Source organism: Xyrauchen texanus, chromosome 9 (genome assembly GCF_025860055.1).
Source record: "Xyrauchen texanus isolate HMW12.3.18 chromosome 9, RBS_HiC_50CHRs, whole genome shotgun sequence".
NCBI lineage: Eukaryota > Metazoa > Chordata > Actinopteri > Cypriniformes > Catostomidae > Xyrauchen > Xyrauchen texanus.
In genome coordinates this window covers 7,398,961-7,414,241 of record NC_068284.1, presented here as the reverse complement: position 1 = coordinate 7,414,241, position 15,281 = coordinate 7,398,961, and the positions used below count along the sequence as shown (strand labels likewise).

The 15,281-nt window shown below is 36.4% G+C and overlaps 1 protein-coding gene across 3 annotated transcripts in view; it reads left to right on the top strand.

Annotated features, from left to right (window-relative positions):
- LOC127648960 (adhesion G protein-coupled receptor L2-like) overlaps positions 1–15,281 on the top strand; it is a 135,743-nt gene that overhangs the window by 101,706 nt on the left and 18,756 nt on the right. For all 3 annotated transcript variants that reach the window (XM_052133821.1, XM_052133823.1, XM_052133822.1), the window contains exons 13-18: positions 2,525–2,734; positions 3,034–3,254; positions 4,838–4,904; positions 11,205–11,296; positions 13,427–13,595; positions 14,579–14,707. In XM_052133821.1, the coding sequence (XP_051989781.1) occupies positions 2,525–2,734; positions 3,034–3,254; positions 4,838–4,904; positions 11,205–11,296; positions 13,427–13,595; positions 14,579–14,707 (888 nt within the window). The remainder of the gene's footprint in view (positions 1–2,524; positions 2,735–3,033; positions 3,255–4,837; positions 4,905–11,204; positions 11,297–13,426; positions 13,596–14,578; positions 14,708–15,281) is intronic.

Sequence of the window (15,281 nt, the reverse complement as noted above, 5' to 3'; positions counted from 1 at the left end):
TAGACTGATGACAGGAACCTGACGATGGACGCTTTTGGTGCGTCTCACTTTGGTTGTGACACATTTCACTGTTTTTCAGTGTCTCACTCCATGAACTCCATGCTGGTTTTAGGTCGCTGTGTCAAGTTAAATGTGGTTTGAAACTGTAAAAATGCGTCTCTAGACCCCTGCATTCTGCTTCATCCAGCTGTGTTTGCCTTACTACAGTGTCATGCTTAATTGCTATAAAAAAAACATTGTACAGGTTTTTTATTTATATATATATATTTAAAAGGTGTGACATAATCCTTTTATGTTAAGTACTTGGATTTTATCAATCTATATAAATAGCTAGATTGAGAATTTATAATCTCTAAACATACAATTCAATCAGCATCAACTCTTTATACAATATTATGTATAATTAGGCCAAAATAGAAGAGCCCCCTTAAATTCTGACCCTGGCTAAGGGTCTTTTTCTTGTCACCTATGAAAGATAAGTGCAAAGATATTAAGCTGCGTTTACACGGCAAGGTCTAATGCACGTAATTTGATGCATATGGGCATTCAAAATCAGCCGCCTGTCTGTCAAACAGCACGCAGGTTCTGAATTGAGTCGGTACTCTCTGAAAAGATTGGTGTCAAAAAAGTTTTTTCTATTTTAGTGTAGACTGAAGTGGCGGTACTTTTGACAACCTTAATTATGATTTTTACTGAGTTTCCAGAATGTCATTTTATTCTGCTGATATGGTGGAATAAATTGGGCTTAATTTGCGTTCATCACAAGCAACTTATCTCTACAAGTGAACAAATGAACATAATGGAGCATTTTCCCTGGGCACAAAAATAATTCTTGCTCTACTTTGATCAATGAAGCTCTGTGTCGTTTGTAAGTTTCTGGGAGCAATGCAATTACCTCTGTATGACATGATATCAGCAATCGTTTAAGCTGTAATGAATGTGGAAATTATGGGATTTGTGGTGCGACTACTTACATGCTCTTGGCCCATGAACTTTCCCCATCGCTGCTTCAGCAGCTGTAAATTTAACCACAGTTATAATCAAGACCCTGAAGCACTGGCCTTGAAACACATCAGCCCGTATAGACACATCAGGAAAGTTGAAGCCCTCCATGAGAGACGTTTAATGGAAAAAACAAGAGCAACTGGTTGGTTGTGTTGAACAAATGTGTTTTCAGTGAATAACAAGTGATTTTATAACTCCTTGCCAAAGTGTGCCAAGACATTATACTTGGGTGCTTCAAAATGGCCCACTTTATATTTGGTGTTTTAACTACTACATACTACATTTAAGTATAGATATGTATATGTTATAGCATCATAATACTCGCAATTTGCAGTGCCTTTGAAAAGAGAAGTACAAAACGACTTTGCTTTATTGAAAATACTCAAGATACAAGATTCATTTGAAGTCAAAACATTATCTCTAATAGTCTGAATGGGTTTTGAAAATACACAGAAGCTAATAGTTAGATCACTGTTCTAATGCTTTGCTAACCTGTTTAAACCTTTGGATGTAAACCATGTTGACCACCCTTGTTAAACTGACACTACACAACTGACCGCAGTTTAAAGGTATAGTTCACCCAAAAATGAAAATTCTCTCATTTACTGTAATATTTTGAAGAATATTTCAGCTCTGTATGTCCATACAATGCAAGTGAATGGTCTAAAAAGCACATAAAGGCAGTATAAAAGTAATCCATAAGACTCTAGTGGTTTAATCCATGTCTTCAGAAGTAATATGATAGGTGTGGGTGAGAAACAGATCAATATTATGTCCTTTTTTTACTGTCAATTCTCCTCCCTGCCCAGTAGGTGGCAATATGCAAAAATAATGTGAATCGGCAGAAACCAAAGAAGAAGAATGTGAAAGTGGAGATTTAATCACAGAATTTTTTTGTACTCAATCGCGATTAATCGCAGATTTTGAAAGTGCTGAAATTTGACATTTTGTACTTCTTTTCTTATCAAAATGTAGACTTCCATTTTAGGAAGAAAATAAAGCAATAATTAGCAATAAAATGCTTTATTAACATTTTCCGAACAAAGCCTTCCACAGTATAAATATAGAAATGCTCTAAAATAGCACCAATTCAAGTAACATTAAATAGTCCAAATATAATAAGATTTTTTAATCATTTGTATGTAAATTTCCACATTCTACATCTCTGATTATTCAGAATGAATATATATATATATATACACACACAAATAATCCAAACAAATTTGTAAAAATGTTCTTAAAACCACTATTATGTAAATTGTCATATCTGTTACGTAAGAATATCATTGTAATTGATTTACACAAATTCTTTCTGCTCATGTTTCATAAATGATGCGCTGTTTCAATCATTTTTGTCTTTTAAATGTCAAGGTCTACAATGAATTTGAAACTACTACAAAACGACAGTTTCAGATGTGTTTGTCCATACACGTTTAAAAGACGTCAGTGCCCACTCATTATATTCTGATAAGTGAAGTGAGTCTTTGCCTGATTGTTAACGCTACTGTGTGTTTTTAAGGGCGAGGGGAGTGTTCACGATCTGCTGCTGACAGTCATCACACGCATGGGCATGGCTGTTTCGCTTGTATGCTTGGCCATTAGCATCTTCACCTTCTGCTTTTTCCGCGGCCTCCAGAGTGACCGCAACACCATCCACAAGAACCTGTGCATCAACCTCTTCATCGCTGAGCTCCTGTTCCTCGTGGGCGTCAACATGACCGAACCTCCGGTACGCAAATGTTTTTGTCGAAGTCTGTGACAATGCAAAACAAAAAACAGGATGAGTGAGAAGGAAAAGTCGCTCTGTTTGAAAAGCTAGTGAGCTTCCTACTGTTTTCACACAATATTTCTGTTAACTACGTAATTGATATGGAAGCCGATTTTGGTTTGACTCAAAACCAATGAATCCAGTTCTTACAAACATAAACTTGTGAATATACTCTCTGTTTAACTCTGAAAGTCAAGGCAGTATGTTTTGGCCATGTGGACACACTTCTGAATGTTTGTCTCTTGACTCTCTCTGAACAGATCGTGTGCTCTATTATTGCTGGAGTTCTTCATTTCTTCTTTCTGGCGGCATTTGCGTGGATGTGTTTGGAGGGTGTTCAGTTGTTCCTCATGCTCGTGGAGGTGTTCGAGAGCGAATTCTCACGACGAAAGTACTACTACGTATCGGGATACCTGTTCCCCACTGTGGTGGTCGGGATTTCGGCAGCCATCGACTACAAGAGCTACGGGACCAAGAAAGCGTGAGTGGCTTTATTTGTCGGATTCCCTCTGGAACCCCCGCCCCCCCCAATAAAGAACGACTTAAACCATCCAAAGCTGGTTTGCTGGTCTTAGCTAGTCTTCCACCTTGGGCCTGGTCTGGTTTGCTGGTTTTAGAGGGGTTTTGGGAACTTTTCAGACAGGGATGCCAGCTTAATCTCCTGAGACATTATGTTTTTGCTTCACTAAAGCTAATGCATAATTTCATTTCATTTAATCAGACTGATCTCAGTTCATGATACTCTAAGCCGTTATTAAAGGGTGACATTTTCAACACACCTAGTCATGTTACAAAACAGCATGGCGCTGATCTCAGCTAAGTTTGTCTTTCAGAGATGTGGCAACAAAACTACATCTGGTAAGAAACTTCATTAAGTTTTTACATTAAAACCCGCTTGAGTCTAGATTCATCAGATATGTCATAGATAAAAATGTCATAGATTTATGGCGAAACGTCCGAACATCCAAAAGTTGGAAAATATTCCTTTCAGAGGCTTTATATGGAGTTTGGATAAAAATAAGGTGCATTTTGAACTGTTCTGAGACCAGTGCAGACAGACAGCTCACTGGAGGTTAAGTCATTCACTAAATAGGAAGCAATAGAGCATCCTGTAGCTTTCTTATGCAGCCAGGTGCTTTCACTCCTAAAATCCAGTCAAAAGTTCAGTTTCAGGCTGCAGATGATGTTTGGACCCCTCAACATGTTTTAAAGACAATGTTATTACATAGATTCAGCATTTTTCATGCATCATTTTATTTTAACATGGTTGGCAGTGATTGGATAATGCTGGATATTGCTTTGAATCAGATTGAATTATGTTAATGTCCTATGTAATGTCTGTAACGTCTCGAAATCAAGAATAACACTCCTGGAAACATAATAAATAATTTGATAAAAAAAAAATCGGACTTTCTATAGCTTGGTATTAAATAACATTTCACAATCTAGTCCCATTGTCCACATATGTGGACATAAAGTTTTAGGACTTTTTATTTATTTATAATTGTTTTTTTTTTTTGTTTTGTTTTTTTGCATATTTCTTATGGGACACTAGTTAGAAATTTTTTTTTTAAAAAATCGGACTTTCTATAGCTTGGTATTAAATAACATTTCACAACCTAGTCCCATTGTCCACATATGTGGACATGCATTTTTAGGACTTTTTATTTATTTATTATCTTTTTATTTTTTGGCATATTTCTTATGGGACACTAGTTAGAAATAATAATAAAATAAAAAGGGAATGGAAAATGCACACAGCAGTCATCTCAGGAGGTTAAACCATCTGGTTTAAGATGTTTGGTTTTTTTTTCAGCAGGTTTTATTTTATATTTCTTTGAAGGTTGTTTTTATACACAAAAATGAGTATTTTCATTGTTAAAAGTTCGAGTGTGTCCTAAATGATCAGACTCAAGTCTATGTAATTCTGATTTTATTTCTATTCATTTGTATTTTATTTTTTACCTTTCTGCCCCTGCTATTAATAGAGTACAGATAACATTTTGAAAACAGATGAGAGTAATTGCTTCACTAATTCTTATTTTTCAATTTTTTTCCCCGCAGCTGTTGGCTGAGGGTTGATAATCATTTCATTTGGAGTTTCATTGGTCCTGTTACGTTCGTCATTTTGGTAAGTTTGCAACTTAAAACATCATTACCTGTATGTAAATACAGTACATGGAATATGCACCAGAAACGTTACGACAACATGCAAATAACTGATGGTGGAGCAGCAGTCTATTGCTCCGTAATGTGTTCTGCATTCCCATTTGTCACTAATGTGTGCTGTCTTCCTAATAATTGGTCAAATCTATTTTGTCCCTATTGGTCTATAGGCCATTTGACTATTATTGGATTCTTATAAAACTTTAAAGACAGACATACAGTGAACTCTGAGGTTGTTAATCGATTGGTAAATGCTTCAGTTGAAGTCATTAGCCATTTAAAAAAACAAAATGCATTTAATAGTGGAAAAACTATCCCCTAATCTGAGAATTGTCACAAACAATGTGCGGCAAAAGAGCTCTGCAGTGACTGAGTCAGCCTCCCTAAAAAAAACGACTTGTATATTTGCAAATATCAGAATATTGTATTACATATATATATATATATATATATATATATATATATATATATATATATATATATATATATATATATTTTTTTTTTCTAATGTTGTGATTCACCTCCGAGCTGGTTGGTTTGGTTCATGGCTTGGAACTTTTTTTATGAAGAATTTTATGAAATCCCTATGGAAAAAATGAATGGGAAAAACACTTCGAGATAAAAAATGGCTGAAAACATGGGTGGGTGCTTTTGCATTTTATTTGTCTGTATTGTAGACTGCTGTTTTCCTGTTGGCAATTTATGTAAGTTGTGTTCTTATTTTTCAGTGTATCTTGTTTTCCTATTGGCCAGTAATTAGTATTGTTTTCTCATTTGTCAGAAATGTATTCTGTGTGTTGGTCAGTCCTCATTCAAAATAGATCTCTTTTCATGACTTCACTACACTAGACAGATCATAGGAGAAACAATTTTAGACCTGAAGGTCATTCATTCTTGAATAACAGTGACAAAGGGAGGTGAGATAGACGAGCATAAAGATAACAAGTTGAGAGGGACTGACAGCTATGGATTGCTGGAGTTTTAACCATACCGACATGAATTATTGCACCACTATGGGGATATTTTTGTTTGGTGAGGAGGCCTTTTTCACACAACTCCCACAGATGGATAAAAAATGACACAAAGATAGAGAGAGAAAAAAAAGCTAGGCCATTTTAGAAAGTGCAAAAATAGCTACAGGACTTCGATACTGAATTGTTCCCAATTCCCGATGTTGTTTTTATGTTCTTTTGTTTCATGAAATTTCACAATGCAAAACACTTTTAATGGTCCTCATAAAGGCTTCATTCTCTTTAAGAAAAATTACAAGTTTTATTTTAAATAAAAATGTTATGATCATGGCAGGTTTCACTAATCTGTTTTAATGATACATTTACTGTGAAGAGTCTCAAATTCTTTCTCACAAAGGCCCTACATACAAACCCAGCAAGACTAATACACTCAGAAACTCACTCGGTCAGAGTAAAGTGTGCTTTCTTAACACAGCTTTTTTTATATTGGCTGTGTGCTTGTGGCTCTATTTTGGGGAGGTGGGGGGCGGATGGGGTGGCGCAGAGGGAGGGCTGAGGCGGGACGGCTGGCCTGGCTTACTCCCGTGCCGTGCCTGGCCTGCCTGGCTGTCTCATCAGATCTGTGTCATCACTCGTGGGTAGCGTTAAATGCATTTCCAGCCTCTCCACCCATACCGGAGTTAAGCGGCCCTGGTGACTCGCCGACAACACTCAACAGAGCCAGTAATCAGTGATCTAAAAGCCCTCTCTCTCTCTCTCTCTCTCTCTCTCTCTCTCTCTCTCTCTCTCTCTCTCCTTCTCACCTTTCTTGTCTTTTTCTTGTGTCAATCTTCTTAACAGATCTATTGTTCAGCACAAATAAATGCAAATAACATGTTTTAATTGCACTGTTTATTATTATTACTGTTAACATGTTAATAATGAGTGTTACAAAGGCAAATTTTACTATTACTTTTGCTCATACTTAGGGTTACACTGTGCCTTCAGTTTCTAGTGACAAATAAACACAAAAGTTTGTGTTGCTTGCAGTTTCACGTATTTGAACAAACCCCTAACTAGAGGTCTGCACGGGCGTTTAGTTGAAATCCATTCCTAGCCGGTATCTGAGACCATGTGACCCAACCATAGTGGTACTGTCAAATGGTGAACAGCCCCGAACTCGTCTGTTCGCGTGCATCTGTGATTGAGAGCTTGTGCGCAAAACAAGTTATGTTAAAATTCGAATAGAATATTATATATTAAATAAATGTAGCCTATATTATATAAAATATGTATTATATTATCAAATTATATTAAAATATATATTATAATAATAATAAGTATAGCTGCAAGCAGCAATTATGAGGCATAGTATAGCATACAATGTAACCCCACTCTTCTTCACCCAACAATTGGTTGAACCGATGACTTTCCATGCCACAGATAAGTGCACAATCCACTGCACCACACTACCACAAGGCAAACAGCCGCAAAGGGGCATACGAAGCTGTGAATCAGTACACCTAAACACAGTGTTCACCATAGTCAAATTTGTATTGCCATTCAAAATTGAGAGTACAACATTTTTGCCTAGAAAATGTTATTGGTATATCATAGTGGTTTGGAATTATGCAGTAAAGTAAGGACTACATTATAGTATGCAAAACATAAAAACTCAAAGGTCAAATAAAGTCAATATTTTTAAACCATCCTCTGGTTGAGTCAAACTCACATTCTTGGAAATGTATTCAAAATCACTAAACACTGCGCCACACAATCGACAAGTCTGCCTGATTTCACAGAACGCTTGCTGAGAAAATGTTGTTACAGCTAAGAAGTTTTGAATTGAAGCAGGAATTATTGAGTGAAGTATGGCCTACATTGTTGTAAGCACAACATGAAGACTCAGATATCAGACAGTAGTAAACATTTTAACTCTGGACTCAAACTCACAACCTTTTAAACATCATGCAAAACGATTGCTGAGAAAATGTTATTACAGCCAAGTGGATTTTAATTCAAGCTGAAATTATGCAATGTAGTCCAGCCAACGTAGTAGCAGTAAACACAATCAGAAGACTCAGAGGTCAACAGAAGCACAATTTTTAAAACCTTACTTTGCTGGATTTGAACTCATTACCTTTTAGCCATAACCCAATGCTTTAACCACTGGGCCAGTTTGTTGACACGTCTCAACAATACCAAAGACACATTCTAAGCTGAGAGTATAAAACGATAGCTGAGAATATCTTGATTTTAATGCCAAGTGGTTTTGAAGTCAAGCAGGAATTATTCAATGTAATACAGCCTACGTAGTATGAATCTCAATATGAAGACAACAGAAGTACGATTTAATAACTCACAACCTAAAAAACACCCAGAATGCCCTAGCAACTACATAGAAACATGCTAAAAACATCTACGTACTCATCTTTTACTTACTCTTTCTTACTTTTTCTTTCTTTTCCCCAAATAACTCTTTCTCTAGTGCTGTTTTTTAGTAGAGGTTAGCTCTGCTCTCCCGCACTTGAAAGGCTCTAATAGATTGCGTTGAATTCTTCTAGTGTTTACATTTGGTTTGTGTTGTTGATCGATGAAGCAAATAATTCAGTGACTTTCTTTTCAATTTCTTTCAATGGACGTATTCTTGTTTTATGCCTCTGTATGCACTGCATGTTTTTTTTTTTTTTTTGTGCCTCTAAGAAATAAACAAGATAAATGTGTGTTTTTCACTCACTGTTTTGCAGAGCTCTAATGTGCTTATAATTGACCTATTGGTCATGTTGGTTCTCTTTTTGGATTTTAGCCCAACACAATAAAACACATTTACAACCTGTGCACCATTGCCAACCTGCATATAGCCAGTACTTGAATTGGTGGTTTCCCCATTTAGCTTTACATTGTCCCAATATGTGACCCAATTTTTTGGAATAAAACATGGAGACTTTAGAAGGAATTTTTCAATCTTTTCGGAAACATTCCAATCAGCTTCATTTCTGAAGTAGATAGACAAACTTGCAGAGGAATTATGACCATGCTTTTTACAGATGCTTTTAAGCAAGTTTGAATAGCTTTCTTCAAAGGACAATCTCTCAAAAGCTCCTTGTGTTACTTTCAGCTCTTTCCATAAAGGGCAAACAGTCGTAATGTTGCGGAAGAGGTCTGATCAGTTGGAGATATCTCGTCTTTGGACTACATTAAAGAATAGTTTCATGTTGTTTCAAACCCATTAAATGTTCTTTTTTCATGGAACACTAAAGGAGATGTTGGGCTGAATGTTCTCGGTACACTTTTCAAGACAATGAAAGCATACAACATACAGCCGGGCCTGTCGTGTTTGCTTTTTTCAAATATGGTTCTTAAATGATTCATTTAATAGTATTCAGCTACTCTTGTACAAGAAACCTTGCAACTATTTATTTAGTATTCTTTGTCCTAGCCTAAAAAATACTCAGTATTACAAACTGATTTTACACTTAGTTGTGGCCTTGTTTTTGAGAATTAGCTTGAAGCTAAATTGTGCGGAGAGGGTAACTATAAAATCATGATATTAATATTTATGTGAGAACACTTTGGGAGACTTTAAGATAGCTCTGGAGCCAAAATCTCTTCAGAAATCATCATCACCTTCATCTGAATTAAGGCCCTCCTCCATCTGTTTTAGCAGTTCCTCAGTTTCTGTTCCACATATTTGAAAGAGAGGGTGATTTTTTTTTTCAGTACTCACTTTTTTGTCCCCCACAGTTGTTCCATTAAGAGGTCTCCTCAAGCCTGCCTGAATTACATTCCCATGTTCTGGGCGGTGAAGAAAAACACAAGTTCTTGCCAGCGAGCCACAGTTATGACTTACACTAGTCGAAGAAGGCGCCAACGGGCAGTTTGTCTCGGATAATCCTTAAGATCCAAATCAGGAACAAATGGTAGCACTTTATTATGTGGATGATAGTTTATGTTGAGGAAATATTAGCGTTCTTACTCGCAATTGGAAAACAGATTAAGTTGCAGGATCTCCACAGGTACCTACTACACAGACTTTAACATGACGAATAAAGTAGATCTTGGATGAGGGCATTGTTTAAGGAATAGTTTGCCCATAAAATGAACATTTTGTCATCATTTACACACTCTTGCCGTACAATAACAGTTCATATTGACTAAGGCGTTTGTCAAGCTCCCATAAAGACAGAAAAAGCATGATAGATGTACCATAAAGCTGTCTGCTATATTCCAAGGGTAAGTTACTCAAAATAAGTAATCCACTACAAATTACTTAATACTTATCTTAAAATGTAATCACATTACTTTACTGATTACTTCCATTAAAAAGTGCTTTACTCATTATTTTACTTTTAAGTTACTTTATAAAGCACTTTTCCTTGAAATGTTTGCAATTTACCGCTCAAATTCAAAATCTACATTTCCTCCTCATTTATTGCCGCACACCCTTCAGCTGTCGCAGAAACGCTAACAGACGTACATATGAATTCATATTTTAAATGTATTATACATATTACTTAAAAGTAATTACTTCAATTGTAATTGTAGTAAGTCTGTCAACTTAAAGGAACTAAACATGACACTCAAAATGAATAGTAAATAAACGGAATATCTGTCTGTTCCTCACGCAACGCTATTGTATATCTTCAGAAGACTTAGAACTTTAATGGTTCTTTATATAGTGTTTTTTATTTATTTATTTTTGTCATTTTTGGAGCTTGACAGACGTGACGCTAAGATCTGTTGTTGTATTGAAAAGAGCTGTCGAAATATCCTTCAAAACGTACACCTTTTGTGTTCCACGGAGAAAACGAAATAACAGCAAATGGTTTTGGAATGATATGAGGGTGAGTAAATAATAACTATCCCTCACAGAGTATAAGACTACTCTAAACAAACAGAATGCTGCTTGGACATTTCCAAATGTTTCGACAGAATATCTTGCCAGTTTAGAAGTCATCTGTTCTTGCATTTTGACATTTTTGCAGTTCCTGTCTACTTTATGAATAATTGAGAGCTATACTTTGCAGATCGTAGTGTTCTTCAGCCAACATAAACCACAGTTTATTTTTATTTTTTAATGGCAGTGCTACAATAGTCTATTAGCCTGGTTATCACAGGTCCCAAGAGAGATGTTCTGCTATCCTGCCCATGTAAATGTTACATAGTGCTCTCCTCGCAAACGTCCAGCTGTAAAATTGGGAAATATGAATATTAAATGATGTTTGACAAATCCGAATGATGGATCCCAAACGTGAGTTCCAGGAACTGCTTGAAAGCTGTGTGGTCTTTTCAACATGCTTTATCTTCTCCGACAGCTCAACCTCATCTTTCTGGTGGTGACTATGTACAAGATGGTAAAACACTCGACATCTATGAAACCTGATTCCAGCAGACTGGAGAGCATACGGTAAGATCAACCTTCAATACCGTTTGCACTCACTTCCCAGCCTGGGTTTTTTTGCAGCTGTCTGCACAGTTTAAAGTCAACATTAAACGACATTCGCAATGCATTTGCATTCCAGAATGTGACATATTTCAACAGTAAAAAAAGTTTTACTTGATTTATCCAATGGGTATTAATTGGATTGGGAAAAGTGGACGTTACTTATCAGAATGAAGCCATTTTATTGGAGGGGAGGGGTTAAAAATAAGAGGGGTTCAGGTAAAAATTACAGGTGAAGCTCAATCGACAGCATTTGTGGCTTAATGTTAATTTCCACAAAAAATCTGCTTTATTTGTCCCTCATTTATTAAAAAAATTCTAAAATTGCAGTTACAGTAGGGCACTTACTACCAAAACTTCACTGTTTGTTTGAGCATGCTTACAGGCCAACACATCAACATTGGCTCGACCAATGGCGGGAATTTGGGGTGGGACAAACTGTTTTCAGACCAATGACAGACAGGAGGAAGTGTTGAGGGAAACCTGGTTGAAAACAATCATTATTTTTGCAATCCGTTTGGTACACTAGTGGCTAACTATCTGCTATTTTGATTTCATATTGACTTTAATACTCTGATATTTCCTTACAGACACAAAACCGAATGATTTAATGTTTTCAAAGCCCTAAATTACAATCTTAATTGCTTTGCTTGCATTACTTAAAGTGGCAAGACTCTATAATTGTATTAATCACAATGTGACAATTACATTCTAGCCGTACAAATTGGTTTCGTGGTAATGGACCACATTCCAGTTTGAAGGTTGAGCACAGGGTAGAGGTTGCATCTGGGGCTGGACTTTTGGTAAACACTCGGATGCAGCTAATTTAGGTTTATGGGAATAATTATGGAAAGCATTAACCTTTCGAGCACCATGTTATTAACTTATTCATTAGCGTCAGTGTCCTGCAATGTCATAGCACAATCTTACCCTTTTGTACACATTGTCCTTGGAAACAAGACGCATTTTTTCAGATGGACTATACAGTGGTATGACGTTAAAGTAAGACGTTTTATTGGACCCAGAGTAGTAATTGCTTTAAAATGTGCAGCTGGGGGGTAACAGGAGATGGAGAAATCTCATCTCGTCTTGTGTCCATATGAAGGGCTCATCGAGGGCTAGCAGACAAGACATTTGATTCTCACCAATAGCCGCTGGAATCTCTTATGGGAAAGATTCCATTGATATACGACCGTCTTGAATTGAAGTTTGTGTATCTCTGGGTGGTCTGATGGAAGGAGTGGGTGCAGTTTATGAATGGATTTTCATTCTTTACGTAATGTGTTTTCACACAATCTTCTATGTAGTCATTCACAAACAAATCATTCTTTTAAGCCAGTCCTTTGTTAATGATTTATTCAAACCAATTGGACAAGTGTGTGTAAATCGCTTGACTCTAAGAACTTGATGTGGCAGTAAAAGTTCTGGGTTGGAATCATAAACAACCATTCAACAGCTGCGCCCGTAGAGTCACCAAATACAATTGTAAAAACGATTGTCATAAACTGGGATAAAACAAAGTATTCTAACATAGAAAAAAATGCTGAATGTCTTTAAAGGACTTGTAAATAAACCTTTAATTGAAAACGTAGTGATAAACAGTGTTGGGTAAGTTACTCAAAAAAAGTAATCCAACACAATTGAATAGTTACTTATCTAAAAGTTGTAATCAGATTACACTACTTATTACATCATAGAGGAAGTAATAATTTAAAAATATGTGCTTTTCAAGTTAATCTGATTACACAAATTAAATATGTAATGCACTGCAGTACTTTTTTAGTAACTAATTACTTAGTAATCAGATTAAACCCAACACTGGTGCTAAATAATATTTAGCAAAAATATTTATGCTCACTTGAATAATGGTGCAAGCGAATCAATGTGTCGATAATTCTTTTTATCTTTTTCACCAATTCACGAAAAAACAATCCATCTGAATGAACGATTCAAAAATGAATTTTACTTCTCAATGCTATTTTAAATTTGACGATGACAATGTCATAACATTAATAAATGCCTATTTTTTGGCATATTATATTGCTAACAATCTGCAACAAAATTTAAAACAATCTATAATCTCGTCATCTTCAGGTCGTGGGTGTTAGGCGCTTTTGCGTTGTTGTGTCTTCTTGGCCTGACGTGGTCGTTTGGCCTGTTTTTCTTGAACGACTCTTCAATACTGATGGCGTACCTCTTCACCATCTTCAACACCTTACAAGGGATGTTCATCTTCATCTTCCACTGTCTCCTGCAGAAGAAGGTAAAGCATCATACTTCATGTTCCTTATTATTATGCAGGATTGAAGGCTCCTGATTGTGTTTTGTGATAATTACACAGTACACAGTGCCATTTTCTGTTTATTTGTTTTATTTAATTAAATTGCAATCCTTTGAGCTGATGGCTAACGATGCGGCCGCTTTGATGGGAGATATAATGTTTGTCTCAAGGGGTGGGCACTAATTCACAAGCAGACATGCAAATAAAAATAAATAAATGGTTAGAGCAAATATGTGTGTATACGCATGGACTTTTTTTCTACACTAAAAGACAATGCCGTTTTCAAAGAATTTTTAAGAGTAGATGCTTAGGGAATACTAACATGAGTGAAAAGGAAATTAAAGAAAAGATCACATCCAGGGTCGGGCGATATACCGGTAGACCTGCTAACCCAGTAGAAATTTGTCAACCGGTATATATTTTGAATTGGATTGCAGTAACGCAAAATTGCCACATGAGAAATGTGTGCGGCACATAATACGCACGCATTACACACTATGTTGGATAAATGGAGGAAGGCGGAGGGACTGCTTGTTCCTCAAATTAATTTGAATGAGAAGATAAGAGGAGTCTTCTGTGGTGTGGAATTGGTTTGGCTCTAGATAACGTGATACCGAGCAGAAAACAGCAAATTGCAAGGTTTGCACTTTGTGTATATCGATATATGTGTGTATATACAGTATATTAGTGGTCAGGGTTTCATGTGAGACTGATAGAAATAATGAAAAGCCATTTTTCACTGACAGCTGCACATGTCATTAGATGAAAAGCTTGTCCTGAATGCGAAAAAATTGACACTGAATCCGCTTCTGCGGCCTGAATTTTCACTTGAGCCCCCATCAAAGCAAGTTCAATGACATTCATCCCGCGCTCCAACCATGCCTCCCATCCAAACAAGTGCAGATGCATTATTTACCATATTTCTTAATGCACGACCCCCCCCCCCCCCCTCCTTGTTTTTACAGGTGCGTAAAGAGTACAGCAAGTGTTTCCGTCAGTCTCGGTGTTGTGGCGGTCTGCCGTCTGACGGACCTCACAGTGTTAACAAAACCTCAGCGTCTAGATCCACAGCTCGATATTCATCGGCTACACAGGTACAGCTAATGCCTCACATTATCTAGCTTATGAAATATCCCATGACCCTGACAACAGGTACTATGTCATTTCAATGGAGTTCAGTTTTCACATATGAAATGTGATCTTATTAAAAGCACTTTCCACAAAGCCTTTCATTTTTAAGGCAGCTGGACAATATCCTGCCTTGAGAAGTATAGTTTTAAAAGATGCTTTCGCAGTAGTGGACATGACCTCTATGGGACAATTCTGCAGTTGTACTTCTTCAAGACTTTTCTTTAACTTGCCGTGGTTGATTATTTCTGATTGATTTATAAGCATAACAAGTTAATTAAATACCAAAGCAAATCCTTACATGTAAGTGAAAATGTTTGTTTGATAGTCTTTTCGTAGCGCACATGCGTGTTTCATTCCATGAACAGAACTAATTAGAAATCGAGAGTTTTAGGAGTGCAGTCATTTAGAAATCCTTGTATCTTGAAGATTTAATTAAAAGTCTACATGCTTCTGAAAATAATCAAGTGATTTTGAATGTAAGTACATTAAAGGAATGTTCTGGGTTCAGTGCAAGTTACGTTCAATCGAGTGTTTAAT